The 15,491-nt window shown below is 35.1% G+C and overlaps 1 protein-coding gene across 1 annotated transcript; it reads right to left on the reverse strand.

Annotated features, from left to right (window-relative positions):
• Positions 1 to 847: 847 nt before the first annotated feature.
• On the reverse strand, positions 848 to 4,816 carry LOC123552932 (uncharacterized protein K02A2.6-like). Its single transcript, XM_045342683.2, has one exon. It carries the CDS (start codon positions 4,814 to 4,816, stop codon positions 848 to 850), a length of 3,969 nt encoding a protein of 1,322 aa, XP_045198618.2.
• Positions 4,817 to 15,491: the final 10,675 nt, after the last annotated feature.

Raw genomic sequence — 15,491 nt, forward strand, 5'->3', positions numbered from 1 at the left:
TCTAGTATGTAGTGTAATATATATCGTCATTGTAATATATATGTATTAATTTATTGAGATGGCTTATTGACACACAAACAGAACAAGACCCGAAGGATGGTTTATATATTTAATATGTGTGTTGCATCCAAAGTATAAACTCACACTCTCTCTATAGAAATATGTATATATCTTACATACAGAAACAATAATGGAATATGATATCATAGGCGGAGCTTAATCTATCTTGTAGACTTGCTTACTACATCCTCCTTTACCTTTAGATTAGAACTCATCAATAATCAGAATACATAAATTGTTTAAAATAATCAAAGTTCAAATATATACTCAAAACAAGAAAATTCTTTCTAATGAAATAAGCTAGTTAGCAAGTCTATTATCATAAATTTCTCCTCTTTTTTTTCAGCAAAGTTCATTAACCCTTGTTATCAACATAATCAGTTTATAGAGCATCTGCTTTAGCTAAGTACTTTTACAATGTCACTGTAAATTGAAATATCCTGGGAAAGTCCTCGGAATGTTCCGTCGTTATCTAACAGTTTCGTGTTTTATCTCAAAACCCTAAAATGTGTACGATCAACTGTTATTTTTATCAAAATTATAAATTAAGTTTTGAGTTCTACCGCCCAAGAACTAATTATAATGTAATTGTGAAACAGACAAGTAATAATTCCCAAGAGTAACATAATATTTTCACACACTGATCATTTGTCCAAAGAATAATAAATCCAGCAAGCGAATATAAAATGACTACACTGCTATGGTAGCAAATAGGGCATTATTATGGCCCACACAACACTTAGGTGACTTATCCTGTGCACTGAAACATGTGAAATTATGTCACTGATTAATCCAACCATTCATTGACAAAACGTCTAGGCGGTCGTCGTTTCCTTTGCGACCTTTGACGTGGTGCAAATACAGTATCTGCAGGTTTCGTCTGCGCCGGCTCATGACCACCTTGAACTACCCTGAACTTTGACACGTCTCGTGTAATTTCCTTTCCTCTGTGCTTGATTGTTAGCATTGAACCTTTCCTAGCAATGACAATGCCAGGTGTAGGGTCAAACATTGTCTCAAATTTGTTACGTTGTTCTCGTTTTAGTAACACACGGTCTCCAATTTTCAATGCACTTGGCTGTGCTCTTCTGTTCTTGTCCGCATAAAGTTTGTTTTTCGATTTTGACAGACTGTCCCTGTCGCGAACATCTGTGTCTTGCTTTTCAAATGTCATTGATGGTAATTTCGTTTTTACTTTCCGATTGTACATTAATTCACTAGGAGCTTTTTGTGTTGAAGATTGTGGCGAATTGCGAAAATTCATTAGATATCTATTCAACGCTCTCTTATAATCTTGACCTGATGCTATTGCGGTTTTAACTGATTTTTGCAATGGTGCCATGAATCGCTCGACTATTGCATTTCCTTGTGGGTGCAATGGAGTAATTCGTTTATGTTTAAATCCCGACTTATCAGCATATTCTCTGAAAGTACGACTCTGAAATGGAGGTCCATTGTCCGTTCTCAATACGTCTGGATATCCAAATATCGAAAATATTGATTCCAAACGCGGTATGACAGTTTCTGCGGATGTTGACCTGACTCTCTCAACTATTGGAAAACGACTATAATCGCATATTACCACTAATAACAGGTACCCGTCCGGGAATGGTCCACAAAAGTCACAACTGACTTCAGAAAACACATCTCGTGGCAGAGGTGTTGGTTTTATCGGATCTGGAGTACATCCTGGTGATGCAGCTTGGCACACAATGCATGATTTGCATGCTTCTTCAACCATTTTATCCATATGCGGGAACCAACAATATTCCCGAAGTAATCCTTTGCACTTTGATTGGCCTTGGTGACCCTCGTGCGAAAGTAACACTGTTTGTTTTTGCAAAGTTTCTGGTATACAAAGCTGTGTACCCCGTAACAACACATATCCTTCATCGGTATATGCAACTGCAAGTTCTTGATTCTTGTTTAAATTTTCGTATAAACGAAAACTTTCATCGGATTGGCATTTCTGATTTTTCCAGTCATTTGTTTCTATTGCATTCTTGACACAACTTAATACACAGTCTGATTTAGTAGCTTTTGCTACGTCTGATAGCTTCAATGCATCTGGCAAAGTGTTATCAGTGATAAAACTGATATATTGTTCGGCTACTGTGTTGGTCGCGTGTCTCGCGTGCGGATGTCTGGAAAGATAATCTGAGATCATTAAACTACCTGGTCTATAAATCGTCTGGAAATCATACGTTAACAACTTCAAACGCCAACGGTCTAATCTTGGTGACTGTATATTCTTTACGTTGTTGAAGATTGATTGAAGTGCAGCGTGATCCGTTATCAATTTGAATTGCTTGCCGAATAAGTACAAATGAAAATGTTGAATCATGATAACAGCTCTTAAAGCTTCTCTCTCTGTTTGCGAATAGCGCGCTTGTACTGAATTGTAAGCTTTGCTTCCATACGACACTATTTTTCCTTTCTGAATAAGTATTCCTGAACAGCCTACTGGGCTGCCGTCTACCCAGAGTTCAGTTTCTTTCCTCGGGTCGAAATACGTCATGACTTTGTCACTAGTCAATGCCTCTTTTAGTGAAGTGAACGATTTTTCCTGATCGTCATTCCATTCGAATTTTACATCCTGATGTGTAAGTCGTCGTAATGGTTCCGTTAGGACTGAATAGCCATCTATGAACTTAGACAAATAGTTTGTGAGACCAAGAAATGAACGGATTTCGGATACAGATTTTGGTCTGTCCATGTTTTTTACTGCATCTACCTTGTCAGGATCAGGTGAAATTCCCGATTCCGAAAACACGTATCCGTAGAATTTGATTTTTGATTGTCCGAACGAACATTTTTTCTTGTTCAATGTCAGGTTCCGTTCTTGAAGACGCTGAAGTAATGCTCGCAGATTGATATCATGTTCTTCACGCGTTTTGCCGTAGCATACGATATCGTCAGCAATGTTTAACACGCCTGTCAGACCTTGAAGTGCTTGACGAAGCTCATTTTGGAACAGAATCGGTGCTGCTGACACTCCAAAATTTAAACGTTTATATCGAAAAAGTCCAACATGTGTCTGAAACGTTGTCATTGCACGTGATGACTCATCCAGTTCAATTTGATGGAATGCTTTGTACAGATCGAGACGTGAAAACACTTTTGCGCCGTTCAACGTTAAGATTATATCATCCACCGTCGGACTAACATTTTTCTCTGTTTTAATTGCGGTGTTGGCTTTCCTCATATCTATGCACAGCCTTACTTCTCTCGGTGAATTTGGTTTTGGAGCAGCTACCAGGTTCGATACCCATGGTGTTGGTACACCTTCCACTTTTTCAATAACATCCATATCCTCCAAACTTTTAAGTTCCTGCTCAACTTGCTCACGCACATGAAATGGCACTCTCCTAGGAGGCTGAGCTACTGGCACAACACTTTCATCAATGTGAAACTTAACTTTTCTGTTTTTCAGACATCCTAACCCAGTGAAAACTTGCGAGTATTCCTCAATAAGTCCTTCATACTCGTCTTTGGTTTGAACAGATTTTATCTGCGGTAAAATCCCAAGCTCTACTGACAGCTCATAACTAATCAATGATTCTTTATTACCCGTAACGATATGGAAATCTCTGGTCACGAATTTTGAGTCCGACTCAACAAGCAAAGAACATTTACCTTGGAATGGCAGTGGAGACTTCTGTCCAAATGCGAACGCTTTCGTGGTCGCTTTCTTGATTTCCGGTGATTTTTTCATTTTCTTAAGGACAATTTCACTGACAATATTGATCGATGACCCGCTATCAACCAAAACATTCACATCTACACCATTTAATTTTATTCTTTTCTTTGGCACCTTCTTTCTATCTAACATGAATCCCAATAGCACATCACATTCATCCGAATTGCAATCCGTCGCGTATTCATCTGTTAAAATTTCTAAATCCGGCTGTTCATCCTCGATCAATGTCACCTGCTTCTTACGTTTTCTACAAACAGATATATAATGGTTCTTCTTGTGGCAATAATTACATTCTGCTCCAAGCGCGGGGCAACGTGATATATGTGGGTATTTTCCTCCACAGTTACGACATTTCTTGCTAGTTTGTTGAGGACTGATTCGCCTTCCCGACGACAAGCCTGCTTGCGGTAAACCTTGGTATGAACTAGAACGTTGTTGCGAACGTTGTGGTACGAATCCCTTTGACTTCCGACTAAAATATGGATTGCTTTTTACACGCACTACCTGCTGACTACTAGTGTCCTTTGACATACTTGTTGCTTGAGTCTTCGAAATTTCCATTGTTCTCATCATTGTAAGTAAGTCATTAAGTGATTTTTCTGAATCTTGCAAACATCGCATTCTCATTTTTTGCGAAATAACACCCTGTATGATTTGGCTTTTTATTTCTGACTCAGTGTCCGAAAATTCACAGTTTTTAGCTTTTTGTCGTAATCTAGTCACATATTGGTCAATCGTTTCACCGTGCAACTGTTTAATATTCCTGAATTCGAAAATTTCAAACTGAGTGTTTTTTCTAGGTTTGAAGTAGTTTGTAAGTCCAGCTTTTGTTTCATCGTAATTTTCACTCTCTCCGTGCAGATTTAACGTATCATAAATGTCATATACATCATCTCCAGCATAGTGCAGTAACAGTGCCTTTTTCCTTTTCCTTGTATTTATACCTAGCCCAACAAATAAATTCTCCAGTTTATCTACATATTTGTCCCACCGAACACCTAGGGAATTTTCGTCAGCGTAAACATCAAATTTGGGAAACGCAGGTAAATTTTCCATTGTCACAAAATCACTTAATCCTCAGTTTTAAAATAATCCCATCCTCGTCGCCATTGTAATATATATCGTCATTGTAATATATATGTATTAATTTATTGAGATGGCTTATTGACACACAAACAGAACAAGACCCGAAGGATGGTTTATATATTTAATATGTGTGTTGCATCCAAAGTATAAACTCACACTCTCTCTATAGAAATATGTATATATCTTACATACAGAAACAATAATGGAATATGATATCATAGGCGGAGCTTAATCTATCTTGTAGACTTGCTTACTACATGTAGAAATTTAGAGATTTTGTACAAATGCATGTAGACATATTTTATTGTGGCAATCAGAAAGTTGAGCAACTGTGATATTGGCTTTTTTATGGAAGTACTGAGTATATATTCTTAAATGTCTCAACGATAAATTTGATAAAATGACAACAAAAACAAATGAAGTTGAGCCGGAATATGTAAGTGTTGTATTCACTTAGCAGGAGCTTATGCAATATAAACCCCAAATTGAACTGTCAAATCTGCATATTGTCTTCGGATTATATTTGTACAGAGCCATCCAAAAGGTGAAGACACAACCAACCAAAACTTATCTGGTTTCATATAAAAGTTAAAACACTTTGATTGTAAAATTAAGAACAGAAAATCAGTCTTAGTACCATGTAGTTAAATGATATCACAAAAACTTACAATATGTTTACCATCATAGATAAAGAAATGTTTTAAAAGTTTAACATTAAGTTATATGTAACTATGGAGAAAACTTACCTTCACTGGATTTTTATGTAATATCATCAAAGAAAAATTATCCGTGAAATGCAAAACTAATGAGTCGTTTCATTGTAAAACATTTCTGTTCAAAGTATAAAAGTCATAATAAAGGCAATTCTTGGGATGTTTGTTTTATCAACCTATCAAGCGGCACTCAAAATGTAATAAATTATTTATAATACCAGTGTAATGGAATCATACCATCTGATACTCATACAAGATTTAAAAAGCATTCACATTGCACACGTCACTAGAGACTATTTTTATACGATAGAATGGGAAGAAGCTAGTAATGTTGGAAAACTAAATGTAAATCACTTTATGACAAAGGGGACATTTTTGTTGATCGATGATTAACAAAAATACTGTACTAGAAACATAGGTCATTTACAAACTTATACCCAAAATGAAATAGATACGATGGCTCTAGTAAAACCAGTCATGTGCCCAAAAGGGAAATCAAACTTATTGTATGGCGTATTCATTCGTTAAATAAGATTAGCTGGATTGGTTTGAATCAGAATTTGCTATTATTTTGTCTCGTAACATTCTATACTTCCAAATGATCTATTGTAGATTTTATCATGTAGTAAAAACCATCTCTGTAGCCTTGTGGTACAGTGTCCACCTCGAATCGGAGAGGTTGTTGGTTCGACTACTCGCCATGCCACAGACATGAAAAATGGTACTAATTTCTCTCTTGCTTGACGATGGCATTTTAAAGTAAATTGGCTTCAACTAGGATGAGGTGTTGTCGGGAGTGATAGATAAGATCTAGTACTTATTTCTCAATCGACCTAAAATAGATGAGTATGTTCTCAGTCTGATTCAAGTCATTCCCAATCAACGTTACGCATTGGATCTGAAGACGGGCTATTGAGCCTCACTTTCACCAATCATATCCTTGCTTTCAACATTTTGGAAGTGAAAAAAATCTATTCCAGTTTTCGATATATGTGAATATCACGTATGGGTTTATAAATCTAATAAGAAATCTTATAGAAACACATGAGAATTAGTTGCATTTCTTATTTTATCCATTCAAAATTGAAAAGCGTTTGTAAGGGGCACCGGAGGTAAACTGCCTTAATTATAAATCTTTATATTTAACCATCGATAAGTACATGTTTCTGTGTGGTGAATTGGTGAAAAAGGTAGGAAAATATTTATTGGCGCGGCGGCCCGGGTTCGATTCCCGACTCGGTCGTGATTTTCTCTTGATTTCACTTTTTTAAAAGATAGTTTAGAAAAAAAAATCTCATGTTGTTATGTTCATAATATAATGAAACTTTTATTTTAAAGAAAAAATGTTTTAGCCAAAATCTGAGCCCAGTCCCTTTTTAGCCTTGTTGAAACGAGTCGTCTGATTGGTTCAATAAAAATAGATTGGTGGGAATAAAAATAACCATATTGGAAATCCGATTTTACAGAAGATGAATTTGAATGTGTTATCATCAGATCTACTTTTTAGGAAGATCGAGAACTTTAGTTAGATTATGTATGAACTATACTGTTTCGTTTGTTATCATTTCATGACTATCTGATATATAGTATACCGCATTCATTTCATGAATGAGGTAAATAGCGTTCGAATGAAATTTTACATTATGGATTTTTCAATTATATAGATGCTATTTGTTTGTTTCAATGTAAGATCTAAATATACTTCACCGAGGGAATATTATGAGCAAAATTTCACAAAAAAGCGCAGACAGGGGTTAAACATGTAAATCAAATATATATCGATCTTATACTGAAACAAGCATTTTTTTTCTATGTAATTTCAATTGGTTTCAACTAAATCATACCCCTTTACGTTACCGTTATAAAGCCAAACAGTGGAAATACTATAAAATAAATGCTTTTCTTTTAAATATACGGGAATGGCTGAGTCTAATACGACACTATCAATATATCCTGAATAATGCCCATGCGGTACATCTATGTGACTTTTGTCCAAGAGAGGCTATTTATTTGATTATAAAACTAATGAACACATATTCTTCGGAATGTGTCTCTATCTAACCATTGGTTATCTATACTAATCTAATAATTCTCCTAACAGAAGCAAACGGTAATATAAATCGTTTGTTATTCCGAAGCAAGGCATAGTCTCAGTAGCCATATGACCTAGATTCTGGCTTCAAAGAGAATATAATAGAAATAAAATCCACCAGAAACAAACAAATCCAAAAAACATACTTTTTAAGTCAGTTTTCAGAACAGATCCAAACTGCATTACTCGCAAAACTTCAAAGACACATTTTCTTTTTATCAAATCATGTACAATTTTGTTACCTTCTAAACCGTACGTTTAGTATTGAAAAAATAACACCGAACATAAACCTTTTCTCTGTAAATGAACATTCTTTCCCTGTTAATGTAATAGTAATTTAAATGATTAAAAGTCACAAACAGAATGCACTAAAACGTTTACTAGTATTTAAATCCTATAAAAACATTTTTAAATACAACCCTTTTGCATAGAAAGAGTGATGATAATTAATGTATCCTTTCTCTTGATATTCTTGATTTTGGTATAAAAACAAAGGCATGTGAAATTTGTGTACAGCCAGGATAGAATAATGGTTTTGTGTGTCCCAAGACCAACATGTTATGTCTAGCAGTAACCGTCATATGGAGAAATTCAAATCCCTGTACACACATTAAACCGAAAGCAATGTAAGGCATTGAATAATTTCATTCCCTTGACAGATATTGAACTGTAGGCAAAACAAGGCAAGATTTCGCTATTCAGTGTTGATAAATGGATGCATAGGCCTCGTTTACATGTAAGAATGAAAACAGACCAAACTTTTCACTATAATTGACACATATTCTGAAAATATATGAAACCAGATAAGTTTTGGTTGTGTCCACCTTTTGGATGGCTCTATACAAATATTACCCGGAAACCAAATGCAGATTTGACAGTTAAATTTGGGGTTAATATTGCATACGCTCCTGCTAAGTGTATACGACAGTTATAATTATGTTACAGCTCAACTTCATTTGTTTTTCTTGTCATTTAATTAAATTTATCTTTTCGACATTTAAAAATATGCACTTTCATAAAAAAGCCAAGATCACAGTCGCTCAATTTTCTGGTTGAAAATTTTACTTGTGTTGCCACAATAAAATATACCTAATTGTACAAAATCATCTTTAAATTTCTACATAATAGAATTTCTATATTATCGCTCGGAGAATATATTTCATATCATTTTTTTTCTAAGGTGTACTTCTGAGTTCTTCATCTAAATGAAATACTTTTTTTTTTCGGCGACGCCGTCTAAATTCGTTTTCGTTTTCCTATGCCACGTGACTTCAGTTTGCCAATCAAACTACTTGATAACGCATTATAGATAATTTATCAAAACGGAAGATTTATGCAACACTCTGCCTGATTGGACGAGAGTGTCAATTTCTTTCACTCTGTTTACTGTGCTACGCTGAGTGAAATGTAGACAAAGCGTTTATCCTAAACGACGCTGCTCACAGTTTTAAAGCCAACTTTGGCTCAGTATATTTAGCAAGAATATTGATATATCTCAAAATAATAAGTAAGTTTAATAAATATGATAAAAACCTGCAGCCAACTTTGTTCAGCTGGGACATTTGACCCCTTTTAGGGGCTGCTAGAGCTAAAACTAGAAATGCCTTTATACAGCGTCTCATGAACAGCTTGGTGGATCTTTGTCATACTTGGTCTGGAGCATCATTATAAGGTCCTCTTCCAAATTTATTTATATAGGAACTTGGGCCCTATTAGGGACCACTATAGCTAAAAGTAGATATGCCTTTCTTCGCATTAACCACTAAAATGTAATGGATTTTTATCAAACTCGATGTGTAACAATATCGTAAGGTCTCCTGCTATTTTGTTACAAATGGGGATAGGGACCAATTTAGCTAAAATATAAACACGTTTAATGACCTCTTCTCATGAACCGCTTTATGAATCTTCATCGAACTACTGCTGTAATTATTCGTCTAGGCATACAGACACTAAATAGCCTGAGCACCTATGAAAAAATGGTAGTCGCATAATGGCGGATTCAAATAGTTCTCAGTTTTTTTTTGCTGTAAGAAGGATTTTCCTTGAAATCATTGCTATATATTGGTTGAAATCATATTGCATGCCTATACTTGACATACTGGTAGCATTTGCATGTTGAAAAAAGACTCCAAACTGATTTAACATGTGAAATTTATTCATACACCCCTACCCTAAATTGTGATTGTCATTTTAGTGTAAAAATTACGGTGTGTCCGTTTGACCAGAAATATTTTTCTTGCATCAAACATGACCCCTACTTTTCTTTGGATATTTTTACAGTATTAATGTTGATCTACAAGAAAATGTAAGCTTAAGAAATTTAAAATGGGTCTAGGTGTGTATTGCAGCATTGTGAAAACTTGTCATTTTATATAGAATATATAGTGGTGGCTATTTAGTGTGTTATAACCTATAAGAATTGTCACCCGGTAGAATTACTATAATTTTCTGTCGTCTGCAAATAAAAAAAAAATTGTAAACATTGCACATCAACCCAGACAATTGATTTTTGAAAGAATTAAGCAAAAAATAAATGATAATTCTATACCGGTGGGTGAAAAAGGGTGTCGGAAATGGCTTGGTTGTACGACAGTAAATAAAAATCCTAGCTATGGAAAAATAACCACAAAACTGCCTGGAGAAACTGTCAGAAAACAATATTATGTGCACAGACTTATGTGTCAGGCCACTAGAAATATTTTAAAAGTACCCGAAGGCCTACACGTGTCGCATATATGCCATTTTTCTCTTTGTGTGAACCCGGAACATTTGAGCAGAAATGTTGGGACCAATGCTCAGGCCATAAGTTTAGGGAGTTTTCTTTCAAGGACTGTATTCTATGGTATACAGTAGTTTACTATTTTTGCATAATATTTTTGATAAATATAGCACTATTATATACACAACTTATACAAGGCTTATTTACATTTGTGCGTTTAATATAACTTGTTATATGTGTGCAGTGCCGGCTCAGCTGGCCACAAGGCAGCACAATAATTTTACTTATAACCATCTTTATTTCATCCTAATATCACACTCTATGCATAAGCATGATCTTTTAGGTGTGGGGTGCTAGAAAAGTCAGGCTTGGGGTCAGTGAGACCCTTTGAATAGTGTAAATCTGTATGTAATTTGTACCTATACTGGCGTGATGCAAAACGACTGCGTCTTGCTCGCGATATGTACCTAGTAGTTTTACGCAACTTGTCGTAGTACTCTGTTCTTAAAAGGTGTCTGATAACAGAAGAGCCATGTGACAGTTTTACACCATTTACCCTAGCTTTAAGGATAACAGTGTCAGCAAGCCCATGATTTAGTCTTAGAATCTGGCCATGGATACGGCCATGGCAGTTGCGGAGAAATGTAACATTTTTGGGCAAGCATGCATTGTAGGATCTGTTCACTGCTTCACATTTCTGTGTAGATGTTAAAAATTTAGTTTTTCTATGCTTTCTGGACCAAGGAGAATTTCAATACATTTCCTGAGTAAAGTCTCATCATCATCAGTCATTTTAAGCCTGACATTGTCTAGCATATAGTTTTTTGCTTTTCTGTAGTTGCCAGAACAAACCAAGCTGTATTTAGAACATGAGGTACCACAGTAACCTTTGGAACATAGTACTATTTCTGAAATTATATTAGGCATTTTGTGTTTTATTACTTTCAAATTGCTTTTGTACTTCTTATGTGCACTTGATAGCTCTGAAACACACCTAGATTTAATAGATAGAGCAAATCTGTTTTTAGATTAGACTTCTGTTTACCACGGAACATTTTGTCACTAAATGGTGCCCGGTTAATTTGCCTTTTTAGAGAATTTGCTAGGTGCCTCACATCTTTCAAGTGCACAGTTTTAGTTCCTTGACCTTTGTCTACATCAGAATGACCTTTAGAATCTCCATCACCTGTGTGGTGTGAAATCTGAAGATCTTTAGTAATATCCTTAGATACCATTTCATTCCATTTGAGCAGAGACCAGGTGTGCAGTATCAACACCTTTTTAGTTACATTTTGACATGAATAGTTGGAGAGAATTTGAATACCATGGCCATGAGATATGACTTTAGCTATAGAATGCAAAAATATGCAGTATCGTTGCATTTGAGATGAAAAAAAAGACAATTTTCCCATTTTTTACTGAAAAATAAGCTTTTTTTTAACAAAAAAAAATTCACTAAACACTAATTTTGTTCTATATTTTATCACAGTTGCATAATTATAAGTTTTTTTCAGTGTGGTTGTCTATTCCGCACTTGCTGGTGGTATATTTGATGTAATATCTTACGGGTTTTTTGAAAAAACAGCGTTTAATGACTATATGTGATTCAGCCAAATTTAACGGCTTAAACCGCAGTCTTTGGACAAAATGATGGCTGTACAAAAATAGTGATTTTGAGAAAACTACTGGTTTGTTTGGGCTGAAACTTGTTTTATAAGCTGAATATAGATGAAACTTCACATAGAGAGCAAAAAAGCTGGGAAAAAAAATTCATATTTCCTTATAGGCATACAGACACTAAATAGCCTGAGCACCTATGAAAAAATGGTAGTCGCATAATGGCGGATTCAAATAGTTCTCAGTTTTTTTTGCTGTAAGAAGGATTTTCCTTGAAATCATTGCTATATATTGGTTGAAATCATATTGCATGCCTATACTTGACATACTGGTAGCATTTGCATGTTGAAAAAAGACTCCAAACTGATTTAACATGTGAAATTTATTCATACACCCCTACCCTAAATTGTGATTGTCATTTTAGTGTAAAAATTACGGTGTGTCCGTTTGACCAGAAATATTTTTCTTGCATCAAACATGACCCCTACTTTTCTTTGGATATTTTTACAGTATTAATGTTGATCTACAAGAAAATGTAAGCTAAAGAAATTTAAAATGGGTCTAGGTGTGTATTGCAGCATTGTGAAAACTTGTCATTTTATATAGAATATATAGTGGTGGCTATTTAGTGTGTTATAACCTCTAAGGATAAACGAAACAAAATTGCAACCCTACGAAACCTTTGCGAAAAATTAAAAGAGAACCATTTAAATTGTTAAAGTGCGGTGTTTAGTTTTGCAATTTGAAAAATGTTAGATGAAAGATGAATGTTAGATGAAAAATTTATAAACTTCTTTCCTTATTACAATTCGCCGACCATCATTTTTAAAGATATTTCTTGTTCAGATTTGTATTCAGGTAATGTAGGTATTTATCACAACCATTTTATCTTTTTAAAAGGCATTCTTTATTTCAGAATCAAATTCAAAAGGAAACTTGGTTAATTTTCTGCCATTGTATATCAAAATTTCCATGTAAGCCTGCCTAATGTACTACTCAATTTATAACGGAGACAATACGTCTTAGACAGGGGAATTTCGTATAATCAAGGAATGAAATTTGTATCTTAACTCGAATCCATTTATGAAAAAAGACCACATAATTCTTGATTTTGGAATTTATTCACTATAACAAGTGTTACGAATTAACTTGATTAGGATAACTGTTATTAGTTACACTACCTTGTATCTTTTTAACATGGTCAAAGAATGACTTTTGTTCACATTTGTTGGTTTAAACCCCACATTGCTGGCTTTGCTGTTGACCATTCTTTTACGTTGCCCCACGATGTTTTGTCCTCGGTGTCTGTTTTATTTTGTTCATGTATTGAGTGTTCATATCCGTTATGTACACAAACTACTCAACAGTTTTACTTAAGGCGAATTCATTTTTGAAGCATGGCTATTCCATCTAGATTTTCACAAACAACACTCGGAGATGTTAAACTCTAGAGTGAAATCTGAATTCTTCAGGTCTGATATTCCTATATCTTTTCAACATAAAACAATCAGCAGTGGAAATATTATTGCAACATGTTGCCTTGCAGAGCAAAGTTCTAAACAATCATCCTGATCAATAAATTCTATGCGAGTCACTGTCAAAAATGACTGTCAGTTTGTTCATAAGGGAGAAAAGGTTAGATGAAACTCAAACAATTGATGCTTTTAATCGAATATATAACATGACAGCTATCTCTTATTGATCAAACAAAAACGCTTAGGGAGATGGAAAACATAACTTATATTTGGAGAAGATACACTTTCGAACACAAACTTATATATAAATGTACTTGCTTAATTGTTGGGACTTTTATTCCACCCGGGGCTAGAGGGCGTGGACGGTAGCATGCATTTCCACTACCGTCCATGAACGGGCTCAATCAAACCGAGCCTGCAACATTTTCGTTTTTGTCGTGTTGAGCGACCTGTAGAGTTTCACTTTTTCTATTTTATGTCTCTTTTGAGATTTGCACGACACAAATTCGGACGGAAGGACAGACAGAAGTACGAACAAGACAAATCTAAGTGCCCCTTCCCCCACCAAAAGAAATTTTAGGAAGAGGGCTGGGCACGTAAATGAGAAGTTCACTAAAACAATATTATCTTTGTTTTCTAACTTTCACCGTTACCTTATCTTACATCTAAACTGTAACATAGCAGTGTTGTCAATTAATACTGACAATGATTAAAGTTAACTTCCATGAATAGATCTATATAAACATCATATTGCCATCTGGTAAATTGATTAAATCTTATTAATAATTACATGATAAGCGAAGGAAACAATATTGTTACATAGGACGTTTGGTTATCGTTACTGAGATTTAGGACTCAGGTTCGTCGCCTGTCATCACTGTCAACAGTTTCGTCAACATCTACAGACAGATTCAACAAATTCAGTTTCCCAGTTTTCACACAGGTCATCATACACAGAAATGTCAGAGTCAATCCTTAAGAACTCCTCGGTACACATTGCATCATTGATCGCTATTTTTCTCCAGGCAGCTCTCTTTATTTCCACATATTCACCGATAGGAATGTCATTATCTTCAACATCGTCATCATCTACTGGAGCAGCAGTGATGCTGCTGAACGTGATGCCTCACTTCATGAAGCACTTTTTCACTGTCTGTGGTTTGATGTCTTCAACTATCGGACTCACCCACTGTATTGCATCCAGCACAGTTGCACTTTTTGTCATCGTATTTGCACTTTCATTTTCTTCGTCGTCAATATTTGCAATCACAGATCTTAAAATGCGTTTCTTGTAGTACTGCTTCATTGATCAAGAGGTTTTAGTTTCGATGTTGTGCTGGCAGTCATGAAAACAACTTTCACATTGTACAGTCTACTATCATGCGGATGAGAATGAGCATTATCAAGCACCAGAAGCATTTGACATCCAACATGTTTTATCTTATCTAACAACAATTCACTTCGTGAATAATGTACCCATCATCCTCATCCATGCTTTACGATTTAGTTTCTAAAACATCTTGGTCTTGCTGCTTTTCCTAACTCCAAAAGGTACTCAAATCCCCATAAATGTTAACACATAACATCACTTGATTAAGTATTATATGTCTTTTGACTGGTCTCTTCCCGAAAGAACAAGCCGGTTTCATCCATATTATAAAAATTGTACATGTATGTCACATGGGTTACAAGTCTTGATAATATCAGGTAGCTTACTAATTCCACACATCAACAGTTTCCTGAAAAAAAAAACACTTTCACTTTCTCCACAGACTGAATGTAATGTCAGGTTATGCCGAAGATCGAAGCGAATCAACCATTCGCTGAACTCTCCATTTAGAATTTCTAGACAGTTTGCCTACAACAGAGCTCTATCTTGCAGCAACGGTTCATTTGCAGATCACCATTCGGTTAATCTATATTGGATACGTGTAAACTTTTGAGTGGTTACAGCCGTCAGAGGTATTAACATTAATTATATTGATATTTCAGAATTTACACTTACATTTTCGAAAAAATGCATTGT

The sequence above is a fragment of the Mercenaria mercenaria genome, chromosome 3 (assembly GCF_021730395.1).
Source record: "Mercenaria mercenaria strain notata chromosome 3, MADL_Memer_1, whole genome shotgun sequence".
NCBI lineage: Eukaryota > Metazoa > Mollusca > Bivalvia > Venerida > Veneridae > Mercenaria > Mercenaria mercenaria.